At 39.4% G+C, this 18,548-nt stretch overlaps 1 protein-coding gene across 4 annotated transcripts in view; it reads left to right on the top strand.

The window, feature by feature from the left end:
* Window positions 1-18,548, top strand: part of dennd11 (DENN domain containing 11) — a 33,401-nt gene that overhangs the window by 5,667 nt on the left and 9,186 nt on the right. The window contains exons 1-5 of one of the 4 annotated variants that reach the window (XM_087138496.1): window positions 3,166-3,265; window positions 3,431-3,913; window positions 9,015-9,114; window positions 14,482-14,640; window positions 15,246-15,441. In XM_087138496.1, coding sequence (XP_086994622.1) covers window positions 3,664-3,913; window positions 9,015-9,114; window positions 14,482-14,640; window positions 15,246-15,441 — 705 coding nt within the window. In that variant the 5' untranslated portion in view covers window positions 3,166-3,265; window positions 3,431-3,663. Of the gene's footprint in view, window positions 1-3,165; window positions 3,914-9,014; window positions 9,115-14,481; window positions 14,641-15,245; window positions 15,442-18,548 lie in introns of those variants that run through there. The other 3 variants (XM_087138498.1, XM_087138497.1, XM_022254838.2) reach the window with 3 other exon arrangements.

The following is an 18,548-nucleotide window of genomic DNA, read 5'->3' as shown; positions in this document are numbered from 1 at the left end:
AGACGTCTTACAGACGTCTTCTGAACGTAGGGACTGGTAGCGGGTAATGAGGAATCCTGTCTTTCTCTGTTAATGAGGAAATTAGCGTATAACAATGCCACAATGCAACACTGTCGCTCCACAAAAATTTGGAAGACTTTCTAGAATGGAGCAGCACTCTCCTTGCTAAGTCATTTCCACTCGTAAACACTTTCACACATATTTACCTTCTTTTTATGGATAATGGCTTCCATAATAGATCGATTGCACCCGCTAAATCACGTGACTTATAGAGGGTATAAGCTTCATAGCAACGTGTAATACAGCCAAGTTGCAGTATAGAATCCACCTACTGTCGGCTTTATTTTTGGTAAATGATACTTATAAAACACTTTGCTTTTGGTGAACTCCATGTGTGTTGATATTTAATACCCACTATATGCCACGTGACTTAGCGGGCATAAATTCGTTACGCGTACTCAGCGTGCTCGGCATCAAACGCGCCATTGATCTATATTACAAACGTGCACGTATGCGGTGAGTACCACAAACATAAACATATAGAAAAAGACATATAGAGAAAACATAAACAACGGCAGGGTGCTGTAGCCGAGACGGCACCCGACTAAATCCAAAATCGTGGGCAAATTCAACCGTCAGTATAGGGAATATACACACAAAAAGGAGCGTCTTTTTAGAACCTTTGTAAAGAAATATATGCATTCCCAGTGTGTGACGTGCAATTTGCAATGAACGCGCTGCCATTCGTCGTTTCGCCCATTGCTTGCCCACGCTTTTTAAAATCACGGTTACATGCGCCAAACTGATGGTCTGTGTGTTTAGAATTTGTTTGTGGTGAGTACTCCCCAAAACGCCCTCTTTTGTTGCACTCGGAGCGGATTCCTTTAACAACGCAAGGCCTTTGCGTGCACGTATAACGCGCACAAGAACCCACTTTGAAAATTTACAACCATACGTCTTTCTTTTGCCGCTTTGGGTGCACTTCAACTCGGGGCAGATACCGAGGGGTGAATTTTCCCAAAGGGCGGCGCAGTCCACCAATTCAAGTGAGAATTTCCGGTCAGTCATTAGCATAAAAAGCACCCCCGCTGTATCTTTTGAAAAAGGAGGTTGTTTGGCCCCCCAAATGGTGAGATTGTGTAACTCGTTGCCAGGACCAATTCCGTGGGTCTTTGAGCTTTCATATGAGAGCAGAATGGCTAAAACTACGGTTGAAAAATGGTCCTAAGTGCCTGAGAAAGTTGGGGATTGCCACTTGAAAAGAAAAATCACGTGGTTTTTTTTTGGGGGGGGTATTTTGTTTTGTGGGAATAATTAAAAATTGAATTAGCTAACTCACAAAAACTGAAAAGAAATTGAAAGATTAGGGACCAGGCAACAATTTCATTTGTGTTTCAGGAATCTCAGGGATGTTGGCGTGCATGTTATTGGGCCTGAACAGCGCTGATTTTACAGTGTTTTCAATGGGGCTTGAATTAGTGGACTGCACCCCGGATAGTTCTGATTTTAGTCATGTTTTGAAAAGGATCTGGCGTCTATGCGTTTATATGTCTGTGATGTGAGCACAGGGTGCGTAATTTTTTCGAGGAAGGTTAGGGATATTTTTCATATATGGGCGCGGTTACTGCAAGCTCGATCAATTTAGTGGACACTTAGAAACATAAGTGCTAAAATAAATGTTGGGCTTTATTTTCCTATTATTAAAACATCCTCCAACTGAATAATTCCCCACCAAGAAAAAAAAAATATTATATATAGACTCGAACCCTCGGGCTTGTAGGTTCTAAGCATAGCGCTCGTCTAACAGAGCTACGGTACCTCAACATGCAGCGTAAAGTACAGACAACGTGGGGAACGAGAAAATAGTATGTGTAACACACTCAAACTCTACCATGCAAGTCGGCAAGGTGAGCAATTTCGTTGTGTCTGATACCGGTGCGTACAGGTTTGTGTACCCCCATTTATATGATAATTGCCCACAACTTTCTTAGACGAAAAACATTTGCGCAACGGTTAAGATACTCCCGTTTGGGTTCTGCTGTTCTTTTTATGCATTCTTTCTAACTTTTTGTTTTTATTAAGAGTGACATTTTGATGAAAAGGTTTTTTTGTTTTGTTTTTTTTTAAATAAAAACTAATTAGGAAGATCTTGTCTTTCTAAGAATCATTCCATCATCAATCAGTATTACGTTATAATTAATGTATGTAACATGCGGATTTGATAGAAACTGTGTTCGTGGCCAAACAGAGTTGAAGAAAAGACAGCGACACAATGATAGGGACTGCAGTGTTTTAGAATCATGGACTAATGTCACTGAAAGTGGGGTGCTGATGAAGTTAACGATGAAGACCACACTGAAAGAAGACGAAATATTCTGAGGTTAATAATAATAATGCAGGTAGGGTGGTAACTTTCTTAACCTGCGGTCACACTTGCGGTCGTACAATAATTTCTTGTACACCAAAATGTCTAATAATGTCTGGAGGAGTGGGGGTACTACTTGGAAATTGCTGGGATGGACCATGAAGGAAAATCTTTAAGGTTACAAATCTACCACAAATGGGAGTTTCATCAACGGTCTTCATAAAAAAGAAGTTGGACAGAAATTGGACAAGTATCGGCCGCAGGTAATGTGACGAATTTTGGGCTTTCACTTATTACATGAGAGCAGTTCCTACAAACGCGGAACAATGACAGAAACTAATTCAAATTGATGAATGGATGAAATAAAAACAAGAAAAAACGAATGCCTGCGGCTCAGGGCAAGTATTTTGAAAGCGCAGGGGATGGAAATAAAAGAAAACAGTGATGGCGCCCTTCATAAACATCATGAATCAATCCAAGTGCATGATGTAGAAACATAATTATGAAAAATCTCCAAAAAAATCCCACCAGCAGTACCAGTTTCAGTCACTATTTGTCGCTGCAATCATATTTCTTTACCCAAATACGAGTAAAACGAACATGCACCGTGCATCTTGCAAATTGAAATTAAATGAATACATACCATATGAGCCAGAGTTATTTGTTCTTTTTGCAGGCCCCTTGAAAAATAATTGTACTTCCAAGTCATTCAGGAAAAAGATAATGCCCAGTATTTGCACACAAAAATTTTGCAAGAGCGCCCTCTCGCGACATCCAGGCTTGTACATACTGCAGCTGAGCGATGATCGATGCACGGCATTCGCGGATGAGGCATGATCGATCGGGAGCTCATTGACATTTGTATATTGTAGGACACGTAGAATGGCTTAGTATATCACGGTAGTTATCACATTTTCCGATTGAAGTAAAGATTGCTTCCTCACAATTCTGAATTATTCTGTATTTGTTGTATTATTTGTTACAGTTTTGTCAAAGTTGTAAAGCTGTGTACACACTGGTACAGTACAAAAGATAACCGACTTCTGAACAATCTTGGTTTTGTAGGCCTGACTCGGGGCAGCAAGACTTACTGAGCTTTGCCCGTGCCGTGGTGCCCATGCCAATATTCCTACATTTGAGGCTACCGTCTACCACCAGACGCTAAACCTACATGTAGGCCTATTTCTGAACACTTCCGGTTTCGTGGAATGCCCAACGTGTTAATGTGATTCATCGATTGCTTCCCAGCGATTACCTTAATACTTCGCACACAATTTCGTTGCACATGTAGCACAGCAATGGCTTCGCCTACAAGCGACAGGGCACCACTTTTAGTCAATTACCAGGAGGATTTCACCGATATTCGGGATCCAAGAGAGACGGTCAAAAGCCTGTACACCAAGGAGGCCTCTCTGGGCTGTCCAAGGGATTCACAGAGTGTTGGCATCGACAGTGTGACAGTGAGTGCCTGTAACTCTGTGTGTGATTTGAGCCGATACAGTGACAGCATAGTGGCAATATTTGTTGTGGCATTTGACACGAGATCAGGTGAGTGGTGACTTTCAATGACATGTATGCATTTGTGGAAAATGAACCATGAGTACATGTATGATTTCTGCACAAAATGTACAAGTGACAAGAAACACCTGATCATGTTTTATTTAACCTTAACCCCCAGCATGCCTAGGGACCAGTGAAATAAATGCATACTATAATTATATTGTTGGATTGAGAATGGTTAATGATAATGGTCAAATAAGACAGATCACTGGATAGAAAGATAAAAATGAATACATGTACATGTATATTCAACTCAAACTTCAAACTGAATTTTATGTTAGCCTCGATAAGTGGATAAGAGCATGAGTTGTTGATCATTCTGCCAACAACATATCACCTTTTCTTTCTAATTAACTATTGCGTAAGGTTGTTTTAATACAGGGAACTAAAGTTGACGACATCATGCAGAATCTACATGTACCGTACCAATCGGGGAAACAGTAATTGGGCAAACATGGACATCAGACGGTCATATCAATCACGTCTTGCATATATTTTGTTTTGAATCTGCACACCAACCAGCCATGCATCGGCCAGTAGTTTGGGAAATGGCCCACTGGGTTCCCTGTTAAAATAAGCAAGGGCACCCTGGCACCCCTAATCCGAAATTTAAAGCTAAAAGCAACTTTGGCATTGGATAATCAACCATGAAGGGGTACCGATTTTCCTTTACTCTTTCATATTAAATGTGTATGGTACATGTACATGTAGGTATTGTAACTTAACATTGAGTACAAATGCTAAAAACTTTTTCCCTGCAAAATTTGACGTTTTAGGACATGCTTTCCATTGGCTGATACATTGTGTATCAGTGTAAAGAGAAATTGGTAATGTCTACGGTAACTCTTTCTTGGGCTGAGTCAGTTCGAATAATTCACTATTCAAATATTTGACCCTAAATTTGATTGAATACATGTACCTGTATCCGAATATTCGGTCGCACTGACTGGCAGATTGTTGATGAACAAACCAATACATGTATGTACAAATCAGCTGCAACAATGCACACAATTATACATTATAACCAATATAATACCCTCTCACATCTAGGAGTACAGGCATCTCCAGCCAAGATTTAGCAAGATTAAGAGATGAACAAGACTTCTTGCCCTGTTGAAAATTTCTACTCTTTTTAAATTGCTTAATGAATAATTAACTTTACTTTTTAAATGATATCGTAAGATTTCTGAGGTTTTTCATTTGAATCTGCTTGAAACAAGTCTCCATAGTGCAATTTTTCTCATTTAAAACGAAAGAAAATTTCGTTCCGTTCATGAATTTCGTATTCGAATATTCAAATTCGAAAAATGATATTCAAATATTCGACAATCGATCAAATATTCGGTTAATTGGATATTTTGAGTTTAACAGCTGGGCAGTTCCACGGAAACATCAACCTCTGGGACAAAATGTCAAACTGGTCCAAATGTGACAAATTATATATCATTTTGAAGCTTATGGTGTATACTTTCATGAAACATACTTCATTTCTACCAACATTCAAAAATTTGGCTTTTACATGATACTGAAAAATTAGTTTTAAATACCGAGAAATTGGGGAAAATATTTCCTCTCTGAAAGATTTTCTGTTTTTTAGCCTGATAATAATTTTTTTCTTCCAGTTTTGTTACAGTTTGAAGAGTGCCCCAATAAGTAAACAATGACAGAAATGAATTTTCATATTCCTTTTGTAATTCAATGTAATGTCTTATTTTATAACTACAGTCTTTTATAACTATTCTGAAAAGTCAGTTTGGACGTGTACATCCGACACAAAAAAATTTACGTCTGACACCAATATAATAAATGCTTTATCTGAAAGTCACAACAAGATAAAAATGTGTCTTGCCTTGAAGTTTATTAACAAGGGTCTGCTAAAACTAAACACAGGAAAACTACTTCTTCAGGTCCTAGCAATTCACAGACTTTGTGATACAAAAATGGAAACTCAAAAAATTAAATTTCTCTGAGTACGTCCGACACCATGGTGTTATGAGTCAGTTTCTATGAGGATACTAATTCTGAGTGAGAAATTTTGTTATTAAATGATGTCTTTTATCAAAATCAAAATCTGCTTCAGGATTATAAGTATAGTAAAACACACTGTTGAAGTGTCCAAAATGTACGTCCGACACCATGGAACTGCCCAGCTTCAATGAAGGAAATTATAAACTGTGAGTAAAATGGTGATTTGTGACCCCTAAACGTACATCATCAAAATGTCAAATAGCTGACCAATCAGAATCAGGAACTGAATCCCAATGATCCCATGTTGACCAATCACGTTTATTTTTCAGCCTGATAACTGACCAGTGCAACCCTAACCCCAGTACATTGTACCGGTACCACAGGCCCCCTTCCATCATCATCGCTTTTTAAGGGACAAATTACTATAATTTATGTAAACATCATGAATACACCTGTTGGTAATCTTCATTTTGAGTACTCTCAATCTCAATCACTGTGTATTAGCCTTCAGCAACATGCCTTGTTATACTCAGCTTCACCGCCTGTAATGATGTACTGTACATGTACATATGGTACATGCTCATGGATCATCAGCCACAGATGTGCATGTACGTCATCAAGATCTTTGGACAGACGTCATCACTTGTGCGTGCCCCCTCTTTTAAGAGATGCCCATATTCACAGAATCCCAATCATTGGGACATTATCGACATGATAAAGGAAATAATTTTTGAAGGAATGCTCACTACATACAATGATACATGTACTGGTGCTTCCATGTAGACCAATCCTCCACCACCGTTGCAATTACCCCGTTTATAATTTGATTTTCTGCCATTTATGTGTGATGGATATGAAGCTGTTCTTCATATACATACGTACACATACAGCAGTTGCTATTCTTGTATTTTTTATTTTAGTTCTCATTTTTGAAATGAGCACACAAATACACTGTTTTAATAAATTGCTGAAGTGTTTTAGCTACATACACTGTACCTCGTTAATTAATTGGAAATCATAGATTGTGTACAATATCAAGAGAGTGATTTGCACTTGTCGTAGTCTAGCAATGACTGGTGTACATGTACAGGTCTCCAAGATTTGGACTGCACTTTTTAAGACCTGTCCTCGGAGATCATAATTTTATTCAGTTCATGAAATGGAATCATACCCTTCAAGGCTTCAAAGGATCTACATGTAGAATTAGTTTGAATTGTAACATGTTTGTCACGCAGAAAATCATCAACCAATCAAATCTCAAATCTACAGTGTGTGTACCGTATGCCAGCTGCATGCATCCTTGTCACTCATTTGAATGGATACTGACTTCCACAGGCAACCGTTGACTGACAAAGTAATGAAAGTTTAGGGAAGTGTGATATAATTTGGAATCTGCATCAACATGGATTATGATAATGATGAAGGCAGGCTGGGGTACATGTAGGTGTCGCATGGGAGGCTGGCATGCAATGTACCGGTACATGTACTGTGTGATGTGTACCTCTGACAAACAACACAGTTCCAACTTGATAAAATACAATGTACCTGTTTTTAACATCTTGAACAATTTTTTTTAATCTTAGGTGTTCTTAAACTTCAGGTTTCCAGCAATGGAGAATATATACAAATCCACAAGAAAAGCATTATTAAATATATATAATGTACGTGTGCACATGGGGTGCATGCTTGTATTGTATGGAGTTGAATAATATTCATTACATGTATTTGCATGGGCCACTTTGAAAAAATTGAAACCACATGGAACAAGTCTTTTATTAAGAATCTACATGTAAGTAGTTTCAACTTGATTGTAGATGTGTGTACACATGTACATGAATGTAGACAGTCGGGAGATTTTGTTTTCTGGTCATACTGTCATTGATTTAAATCAGAAAAAATATCTTTTTTTGAAGTTACTTTGTAAGATAAAAATAGGCCGCACAAAAATGTTGAACAAGTAAATGTAACAATACATAGAGAAAGATGCAAACAATAAGATTCAAACATGATACACGATTTTTCATTTTTTTCTTTCAATAGGGCGCCTTTTAAAATTCGATGCTTCTCATTTCCGACCGACCCTAGTTTTTGCTCTGTCCCGACATTGAATATAGCTCACCTTTTTTTTACCTAATGACCCTAGTACAAGTAAGAGGACTTTGCCTGTAAAAAAAGAGTTGTGATGACCTGTACAGAAACAGCACTGAAAATGTACCTGTGTGATAAGATTTTGCCCAACCATCAGTAACAGTCGAAATCCATGCTACTGTACTGACATGACTGAGCGGTACCGCACTGCACCTTTTGCACCATACAAGCATGTACGGGGCGCTGTAGGAAAAACAAAAGCATGTGCATGTACACACTGCACACATGAACAACGTGTGGTGTCTTGACACTGACCCTATGGAGGTACTGGTATTATCTTGTAAACCAATAAAAGCATTTCTCTGCGCTCAGTTAGAAAAACAAGTGACCGGTATAGATGTACATAGTGTACTTGTCTGGTTTATTTAGTCTTCTACTGGTGTATGGAAGAAGCATATAGATTGTTTTTAGGAATTTCTTCTTTTTTTTTTTGACTGATTGGGCGTCCCTCAATTGAAAAAAGATATGAGAACCATAGAATGTGAAAAGGGTGCCCTTTTCTTTATAACTTCATTTGCGTACCGTAAAAATGACTAGGTCTGTCAACTGATGTAGATAACGAATTTGTTTTCTTTTTGTAACTTCATTATTGCCTGGATAAACTTCGAAACTTGAACCAGTCTTCTCTAGATGTGACGGCCTTTTGAAGCTTCTGAAAAATGCCCGCTACACCTGCAGCAGAAACTTCAGTTTCAGTTTTCTGATTCATCTGAAAATTTAATCTCAGATTTGAGCAGGTTAGAGGCAGCCTTGAAGCCAACTGAAGCTCTGTGTGACATCCAGCGATAATGTTTCTTGTTCCTAAATTGTCCCTGCAGGAAAACAATGTCTTACCAATCAGTCCTTGTTTTTTTGTTTTTCGTTCAAAAGTACATTACAATAGAAAGAAAAGAAATTGGTTGAATGTAATTCCAGTTGCATTCTCAAACCCTTCAGTGGCGTGAAGTGATGATAGGTTTTGCTTCTATTTTAGGAAACATCGTCGAATGGTCCCTACCAGAAGACATGGACTTGGAAGGGGTGGAGTTCAAGGCTATGGCCAGCGGCTCGCACACCGTCCTCTCAGATTTCATGTAAGTAGCCCTCTCGGATCAATTTGTTATCTCCCATGCATCATCACCATCTGATGATGGCCGGCTAGGAGTAGTGCCATGCATGTGCACAATCACACAGGTGCATTGTAGACAGTGTTGTAGACAGTTGGAATATTCATGAGGTCAAGTGTGACTGGATAATGAATCATCATAAAATGTACGTCCTCTTTCTTCTCGTTGTCTGTTTTCCTTTATTCCTATCCTGTCCTGCCCTCTTCTAAACATAAAAAGGTATATGTTCGTGATTTCTTTTTTCTTTTATCCCCACAAAAATTGAACACATGCACATTGTAATTCCAGCCAATCTGATCTCACTTAACACGTTATTTGCTAACTGAAAGCAAAGGAAGGAAAAGTTAGGACAATGAAGTACATAATTTCAAAGAATTTTGTGCAAAGATCAATTCAGCATTAAGGGTTTGTCCCAGGAATGACTCCTACGTTTTGTACATGAAGACATTTCGAATTTTCATTACCTGCCATGCACTATACATGTAAAAATGAGAATGTACTCAAATACTAAATTAAGAATCCACCTGTAAAAGGCTGATTAATTGAAACACACAGGTGCATTTTTTCAAGTGCATGAACAGTTGCATTGCGTAAATGACGGAATGGAAGCCATTTTTGTACATGCATCCTGGTTGCACTGATAAGGAGAGGGGTGCCTTGGCATCTTTTCAACACTTCGTGTACTTTTTTGGCACTCCACCCTGGACACCCAGGATGGAAATGTTTTTCGAACTCTAGTGCCATTCCACTCAGACTAAAAATCAAGGAATAACTCAAGCTTACATAGGATCAAATACAAGATCTGTAACGCACAAAAAAAATCAATTATTTATTTCAAGAAAGAAATGAACTAAACTAAAGTATTTACACTCCCTTATTGGTCAGTCTTATGGGCCCAGTGAGAAAACATTACAAGATTATCCCGTAAGCAAGAAAATGGCTCAAGCTTTCACACAGCACAGAAATTAATACAATATAAAAATTCCACAGCTCTTTTAAGTACACTATAAATAATGGTGATCATGGAGCAATGGCACCAGGAGGTGAGATGGAAGTCCCCAGGCTTGTTATGTTTCTTAAATAGGTCCCTCCCCAACGACCATTGGAAAGTACATGTAGGTGATGGTTGAGGCTAGCATTCATCAAAGTCAGGTCAAAATCAGAATCGTAAGGAACTTGGACAGTACACATGTAGGTGCCCCACCAGTAGCACATAGGCAGAGGGTAAATTACGGGATACCAAGGCTTTTGGCTTAATCTGGGCCTATCCTCAGGTCTGGCATTCCTGGGAGTTTGCAGTGCAGGTAAAACTAAAAGGTTTTAATCGCCCACTAGCAGAAAAACATCCTCATACTGGAGAACAGGGATGTCCACCTGACTGGCAGCCCTTGGTGGCTCCCAACTCAACAACCTCAGTGCTGAAGGTCCACACCCATCCGCTCAACAAAAACCCAACCTGTCGAGACACACTCACTCCAGCTCCCACACCGTAAAACTCAATTCAGACAAAGTGGGCCCGTGTTACATACCCTCCCATCCCTCGGAATGCTAGTTACCCGATTAAGACATAAATTCACACGTACACCAAGGCAAGAACTACACTGCATGTGTACATGAACACTGGATACGAGCCCGGTGCGATAACAAAAAGAATCTTGATTTAACCGGCCGCAACCTCCCAAGTTACATGTACATACATGTAACAATTACCTTTGCTAGACAAGTTCTCAAATGAAAGACATAATTTTAAACCCATTTTGTGACATTCAATAACATGGACACTCTGATTTTCAACTGACACGTGTACACGTCTGGTACATGTACATATTTTAATGCCCAGGTTTCTATGTGTGAATTAAATCTTGCACTGTCTTTGTCCTCCCCCACTGTTATTAAGTAAGAAGAAAAGCAATAAATTCCATCAAGCAGCGTTACAACCGTTAGGCTACATGTACATTAAGTGGCTGGCTCGCGGCCTCAGTTTGCTGGCAGACGGAAAGGCAGAAGGGGGGGAGAGAAGCAGTCAGGGGGGGGGGATAATTAATACAATCCTTGAGGCAGATGAGCATGGCCGGGGAGCTTGTTGTACTCTTTGACTTGGAAAAAAAAAAGCCTCTTAAGTGCAAACCTCAGTGCAGAGGATCAAGTGGGTAATAATATGAAGTCCATTGCGTACTTGAATCTTGTCAAGATGGCTGGTGAGATGGTGCATAGGTTTGAGCTGACGCCAAGGACAGTCAATGTGAATTCTTATTACAGTTTCCAAGAACGTGCAATGCATTTCTTAAATGCACAGGCCAGTGTAGTGCAGATTTTACATGTTTGTGTACATGTACGTACTAAACTTAGCCAGTGGAATATTTTATTGTATTAGTTCTGCTTCCAACATGCGTCCTTTTCCCAACTGGTTCAGTTTTCAGTACTCTTTAGCGGTCTAAATAAACCTGACTTTGCAAGAACCTCAATTTTTTTGGGGGGGGTTGTGTTTTAATGCTGTGCAGCTTTCCTCAGTACATGTACTTTATGAAAGAAGTTGAGAAACTGCTCTCAGAAAACAAATATGCCAAATGGGGAGACAAAAATGTAATATGTACGAGTACATGTATCGGTACCTACACTTGTACGTCACCGTATAACCATGGTATATGAGGGAAATTCTCCCTTTCTGTAAAATAAGTGAAACCAAGCAAAACTCCAATCTCCTTGATAAATTGACTGGTGATTAGTGTCAAACCGGTACATGTGATATTACTGTGGATGACATGCACTACTGTGACTACACTGTACATGTACATGTACATGCATCGTACATGTTGTACACATGTACATGTAGGTCCGAAACTTTCAAGATGGTTTAAGAGATTTTTCTCAAAAAAAAAAAAATCCTCAAGAATTCGAAGAAACAAAATGATCAGACTATTTGTGCCATTGGACTTTTCAATGAGCCACTTTTACCTCTTGCTTTCAGATCACGTGTACGTGCTTGCACACGTATGCACCTAAATTTTAAGCTATTAATGCCAGTATCTCTAAAAAGGGCCATACTGTTTGATGCACCCGTGCTTTTCAAATATTTGTATTATTTCATTGACGGTGTTGATAAACACTTTCCCATCTGATGTCCAGACCCCTACATGTACATGTAATTTTCCCAGAGGGACACAAGATGTAATACAACCCAGAGTAGACATAGAACTTGATACCTTCTGAGGAGGATTACCCTGAACATTATCCTTCATCATGGAGCATCATGCATACCCCTGATAGACGTGATAGAGCTGGCTATAGCGGGTATTTAGGATATCCGTAGTCTCCTCAGTGAGTGATAGATAACTGTACATGTACATGTACAAATGAAACTCCAGTGTTGTCGCTGTCTTTGGCTTTGTACATCAAGTATGGGCACTGGTGGATCCATGAATGCAATACCGGGGGTACTGGTAGCATAGGGGTTTGATGAGACCCTGTGTGTTTCATTGTATTCACATTTTAAATGAACCTTAGCAGCTGCACAGAGGATGGTACATGTACCGGTACATCTGTGCACAATAGGGGTGATTCACAGTAGTGCGCCACCATGAGTTTGCAACGCGTTGGCCAATCATAGCGTGCGAAATTTGTCGACCCTTTCCGAACGGGTATTGGGTCGACAATTGTCGTGCATTGTGATTGGTCAATGCGTTGCAATCTCTTGGTGGCGCACTATTGTGAAACACCCGGATTACAGCGGTACGTGTACATGTACTGGTACCTACATGTACATGTACCTGCGAGGGTACATGTACGTTACATGTATATTCCCACAAGATGGTTGTAGAACTATTTATGGGCCTGTTGAGAAGGGGTGATTATGATGTACTAGTCGTACCTTGAGTGCCAGAAATGGTGGATTTGTACATACTCTTTATGAACACCAACATTTCAGGCCCCAGAACCCAACAAAGAGCATTTTGTGGTGGTCCTTTGGCATCTTTCTGGTGGCTTTTATCCGTGGATGCATTTTAAAGTCCTTAGCCGGATCTCCTTGAAATTCAAAGAACGGCTCAAGACCTGAACTGAAGCATTTGTGACCCAACATTCAAAACCAGGCTGGAGCATGTGCTCATGTCCCTGGTAGGTAATTTGATGCAAGTCCCCCTTCTCTCCTGCTCTTCATTTTTCATAGTTTCAAAGTGAAAACGTTTGTCTGGAGCAAGGTTTGGGAGTGGAATTTTCATTGTGCAAGTGCTTCTGTATGTATTGGAAGCATTTTTTTTCCAGATAACACCAGTAATGCCAGTACCATAGCTTACAAGTCTTCAGTCTCATTTTTGGATGGTACATAGACATGTACATGTGTATGTGAGCATGTACATGTAGGTCAAATTTGGGTCATTCCATGAGGTTAGGACACAATTTGTGACGGTATCCTTGTTACATTGGTAACTTTTACCTCCTGTCATGACCTGTAGAGTACATGTACAGTACATGTAGGTCATTTACTCTGTAAAAGTGACACACATTTCTGTATTCAGCCTTGCAAGATGTATAATTTGGAATCCATGTGCAGGGAAATAGCTGTTCATTTTTACGGAACCTACGTAACGATGGACACCGTCACAAATTGTGCCCCAACCTCATGGAATGACCCATTTAAATTGCAATTGTTTGGCAATCTTTTAATATTATAACTTGCATTGTAAAAGTAAAAAAATGTATATGTACATGTGCTGTATCATACAGTAAGCTGTGAACTCCGTGTAGATAAATATTGAAGACAATGTGACTGATGGCCAAGATATATGTACATCTTAAAGTGTACATTTATGGCTGTATGCTGTAACAATTCACATACAGGTGTACCATATTCATTGGTTAATCCTGTGATCAATTTGTGGTTTGATACACTTCAAACAACAAAACGGACAAAGTTTGTTTTTGTAGAGGTTTGCTGGTTACCAAGCCATAAATCTTATGTGGCTTTTCATGATCAATGAATTCTTGTGTTGAACGTACGCAGTATAACTTGGCTTTAGGCTTTTGCCTTTAGGGTTAAACCTTTTTGCATGTGTGTGTCAACTGTACATTTTTCATGAAAGAATTTTCATTTCCTTTTTGACGAAGGTACATGTACATGTATCAAGTTGAGAACGGATCTTTCATGTGCTTATAAATCCAAAGGCTATGCACATGTACATGTACATGTATGTTAAAAGCAGAAGGCATCTTGATGTACTGTACACCTGCTGCTTGGTTCCTTGAATATCTCTTGCTCAGGACTTTTAAGACATATATTTTTGTAATGAGGTGTAATTTGTCCTTTTTCCCATCTGTTTTTTCCCTGTGCAATATTAGATATTTCAGGAAAGATAACTACTATGGCTTGAGCTGCTTTCAGAACATGCATGTGGACAGTGAAGTGGAACGGGGAGCGCGGATGAAGTCCGTGGGTATCCTAGCGACGTCGTACACGGCACTGTACAAACACATGCAGTTCCTGGAGAACCAAGTTCGGTATGGAAATTGATGAAATGTTTGGGAGAGTGATTTTGTTTGGAACAGTTTGCTCAGGTGGCAGACTGGTGGGCTCATTCCAACCATGTTCCAACAGGAGGTTGCTATTAATACTTGACTTTGATGCGTTCTGTAGTATCCTGTGTGATGGAAGTTTACATATCTGCCATTAAGGCTTGGTCACTTACTAATTGCAGAAAAGGAAAAGTGGTTATGGAAGACGGTACATACATGGCACAGTAGTGGTAAATCCTGTAGTCATACAAATTCACTAAAAGTCCAGGCCCAGACCTGCTCACAACAATCTGCTGACCAGCATGCCATACGCCATCAATTCACTGATTGTCTTGAACACAGATTGAGATTTTGAAGAAATGCATAGGTTTTATTGAAGCTAATTTATCGGCCCTGGACTGCATGGACATGCATGCACTGTATAAAACTGGCCTATTGAAACAAGTACATCCTGATTTCTTCCCTGTACTATTCTGTTATGCACATTTGCCTAAGGAAGACTGCTTTCTTGTATTTGATGGAGTAAATATTGTATACCATTAATGTCAACCAGTCCAGAACACTCAAATGTAATGTTCATACTTTTGCAGACATCAATTGGAAATCCCAGGATGCTATGAGCAGCTGTTGGCATTCTTCAGTGATCATAAAGCATCGTTACCCTCCAGGGAAACATCACGGAACACGCTGTCCGTGTCCTCACCTCTTATTGGATCGCCGGGGACCACACCCCTTACCACACCCATAACCACACCCAGCTCTGAGGGTAGTCTACCAACAATGAAGGTTTGTCTAGATCTTTCAGAACTGTTTTGCTATTTACCACTCGTGTGTGGAGACTTGAAGCAATTTTGTGGACTCCATTGACAAACATTGGATGAGGCTACAGACATGCTCTTGAAAATCACAATACTTGTTGCAATTTCAACTAAATGTGCACAGACAAAGGCTGACCGCGCGTGGCACCCTGACTTAGCCATGTGCCACGGCCAGTCTTCATAGTAAATATCGTTCCACAGCATTGTTGCAGAGTGTAGAAAACACTGTGTGGTAGTTAAGAAATGCTGTACAAATCTTGCACCAATAACTGTGAAGTGTCAACTTTTGAGCACTCCTCTTGATTGTGAAAAGTGGTTTTGGTATCTTATTATTTTCAAAGGTCAGGGTTTTCAGCCAGAAATAATACTGTATCGTGGGCCGATTTGTCTTGAAGTGACATCATTCACAAGTGGTTACAAGAACATTTTCTTTGTCATACGGGGACTGTATTATCCAAATAAATTTTCTGAAACATTTGATATCTGTTTTCAACATCAATATGTTCATGACAATGTCAAAGATTTAGTGTGTGTATGTTAAATGACCCTGATCAGTGTTGATAGACCATCTTTCTTGAAGTGTGTATGTTGCATGCTCATCCACCATGAACAGCGTTTGTGGGTGGTGGAGTGTTTCAATACTAGCCAGATATCTAGATTGTCCACACATGGCACTTCAGGCAATAAACAACCTACATGTATGCACACTTCATTAAATCTCCGCCAAAGAAATTTCATCGCTATCTCAGAAACTAATTAGATGTTCTCAGATCATGTACATGTACAAGACTCTTCACCGGACAGGTTTTTTACCTCGCGTGCTATTTAAACGTATCAAAAATCCTTCTCTTTAATAACCCAGACTCTAGCAGCTGTTTGGCTTATTGTAAAATCCAGCACACTGTGTAAATGCCACAGCCAGGATGTACCATATTTGCCCAGGATTAACAGCATGATCGTTGTACATCTTGAGCAGCTCGAAAGCGGTACTTGGGCAAACTGTCCTGATTTGATGGCATGCCAAAAAAAACAATTGAAAGCTGAGAAATTTAAAAAAAAAATGTTTTTACATGTAGCATCCGGGGTATTGTCCTTGTACAGGAAGTGAAGTGCATGCGCTGCTGATGGTGTGATGGTACATGTAGATGATCACGTGAGATTCTTATCAAGATCAGAAGATTATAGCTATCATTATCCCTTTCCAAAGATGTCACAGTTAAAATGTTGATACATCACCCAGAGTGACACAGACATGTAGCCTCTTCTTCAAAAGAGGATAGATCTGTTGTATACAAAGTGCATCCTCAGGCCACACATATTACATGTGTTCATGGGCATCACCAGGATTTTTCCATCGGGGGGTGCACGTTTTGTGGGGGAACAATGCACTTCCATGGTAAGTGTAGCGGACTGATAGACCATCATCGGTGGAGGCAGTCAGTTCCGAGGCATTTTCATGGAAACAGCAATCTGTTTCCCCTGTTAATTTTTTTCTTTACTGATTTTCCTGTTACACTTTTACAATTTCTACTGAGGGGGAACAAAGCAAGTTACCGCTTTGCCATAACTGTCCACCCACCCATTTTGGTGATACCCATGCATGCACCATGCATGCACTTTTTGTGTAGCCATCTCTAATACATGTACATAAACATACATGTACATGTAGAACTGGAACTGTGTCCTAAGCAGGTTTTTAATGAGCCAGTTTGTCATTTGGGAACAAGCCATCAAATGGCATGGTAACTAGCTCAAACATGTTCAGTACACCTAGGTCTGATATGGCCGATGTCACACAGGCATTAAGATTGTCCCAAATGACGTGTGACTTGGGCTGACTTGATTAGAATATTCAAATATTTGAATGTTCAAACTTCCATTCGATTGAAGGTTTGAATAATTGGTTGTGCCAATACCAAATCCCAACAGAAGCAGAAGCAACATACGCCTGCGTATGCGCTTCAACACAGGGGCCCATCTTGTTGAAAGAGGAGGCTGATAGTTCAAGAGATATACATGTAGAGTCCTAGTTGATGTGACTTATCACCCTGCTTATTCTTTTAGTCCCAGTGAAATCACAGATCAGAAAAAGTGAAAAAGTGAAACTGGAAGAAATTAAGAGATCTTGTTGGGCAGGTGCATTAATACCATCAAGTTTTCTCATAACACCTTGAAATATGCTCAGGAATAGAATACAGTTTTGTAATCAAATAGTTCAGTTTTTCCCCCTGTTATTTAATTACTTTTCAACCTGAATATTCAATTTCAAAAACAAAAGCATTCAGATACTGTACATGGATTTAATAATTGATTGAATATTCAATAATGCTAATTTGTGGGCACATATTCAATCCGAATATTTGGACACAGCCCTACCTGTTATGTGTTTCATTTTGCCCTGTTGGAATACTTAATTATGGCTACCAGGTGCTAGCTGAAAGCATATACCGGTACATGTTTGTGCAGTCTGGCATTCAGTGTATGCCCCAGTGCCCCAAATATGCATCTGCATACATGTACATGTACGTTGTACATGTATATCGTTTCACCTAAATTAGTTTATTGGGTATTAAGCAGCCAGCGGGTGATAGTGAAAATGAATTGGATCCAAATGAAAGGGGGAACATGTACAAGCAGATGAAGCAGAACAGACCGACAAGTCAAAACTGAAATATGAAATTAAAGAGAATACATGTACATGTCAACAGATATAAATTTCTGGACTGAAAGTGTTTTTGCTCTGCTCTTTGTAAATACCGGTAGTTTACATGCAAGTTGTTTCTTTTTGTCGTCCCATTGTTTTCTATATTCCTTTACGATGAGCTGAAAGTGAAAGCATCAAGAAACCAGGGAGACATTTCACGTGATGCTGACAAAAGAGCAGACTTTTTTCTTTTCTTTTTTAAACTTCAAAGTACATCAATGTACAAATTTGTACATGTACATATTATGTGTGTTTACAGCATTCACATCATACATGTAATCTTGTATTGCAAGACTTTGTAACTTGTTGATGGTTGCTTGTGTTAAATTTTCAATCCTTCACACACGGCAGACAGCTTGAATGTTTTATCA

Source organism: Acanthaster planci, linkage group LG06 (assembly GCF_054643075.1).
Source record: "Acanthaster planci isolate LZ-2023a linkage group LG06, COTS_SCS, whole genome shotgun sequence".
NCBI lineage: Eukaryota > Metazoa > Echinodermata > Asteroidea > Valvatida > Acanthasteridae > Acanthaster > Acanthaster planci.
The sequence above is the reverse complement of the archived record's forward strand: the minus strand, read 5'-3'. Positions and strand labels throughout refer to the sequence as shown.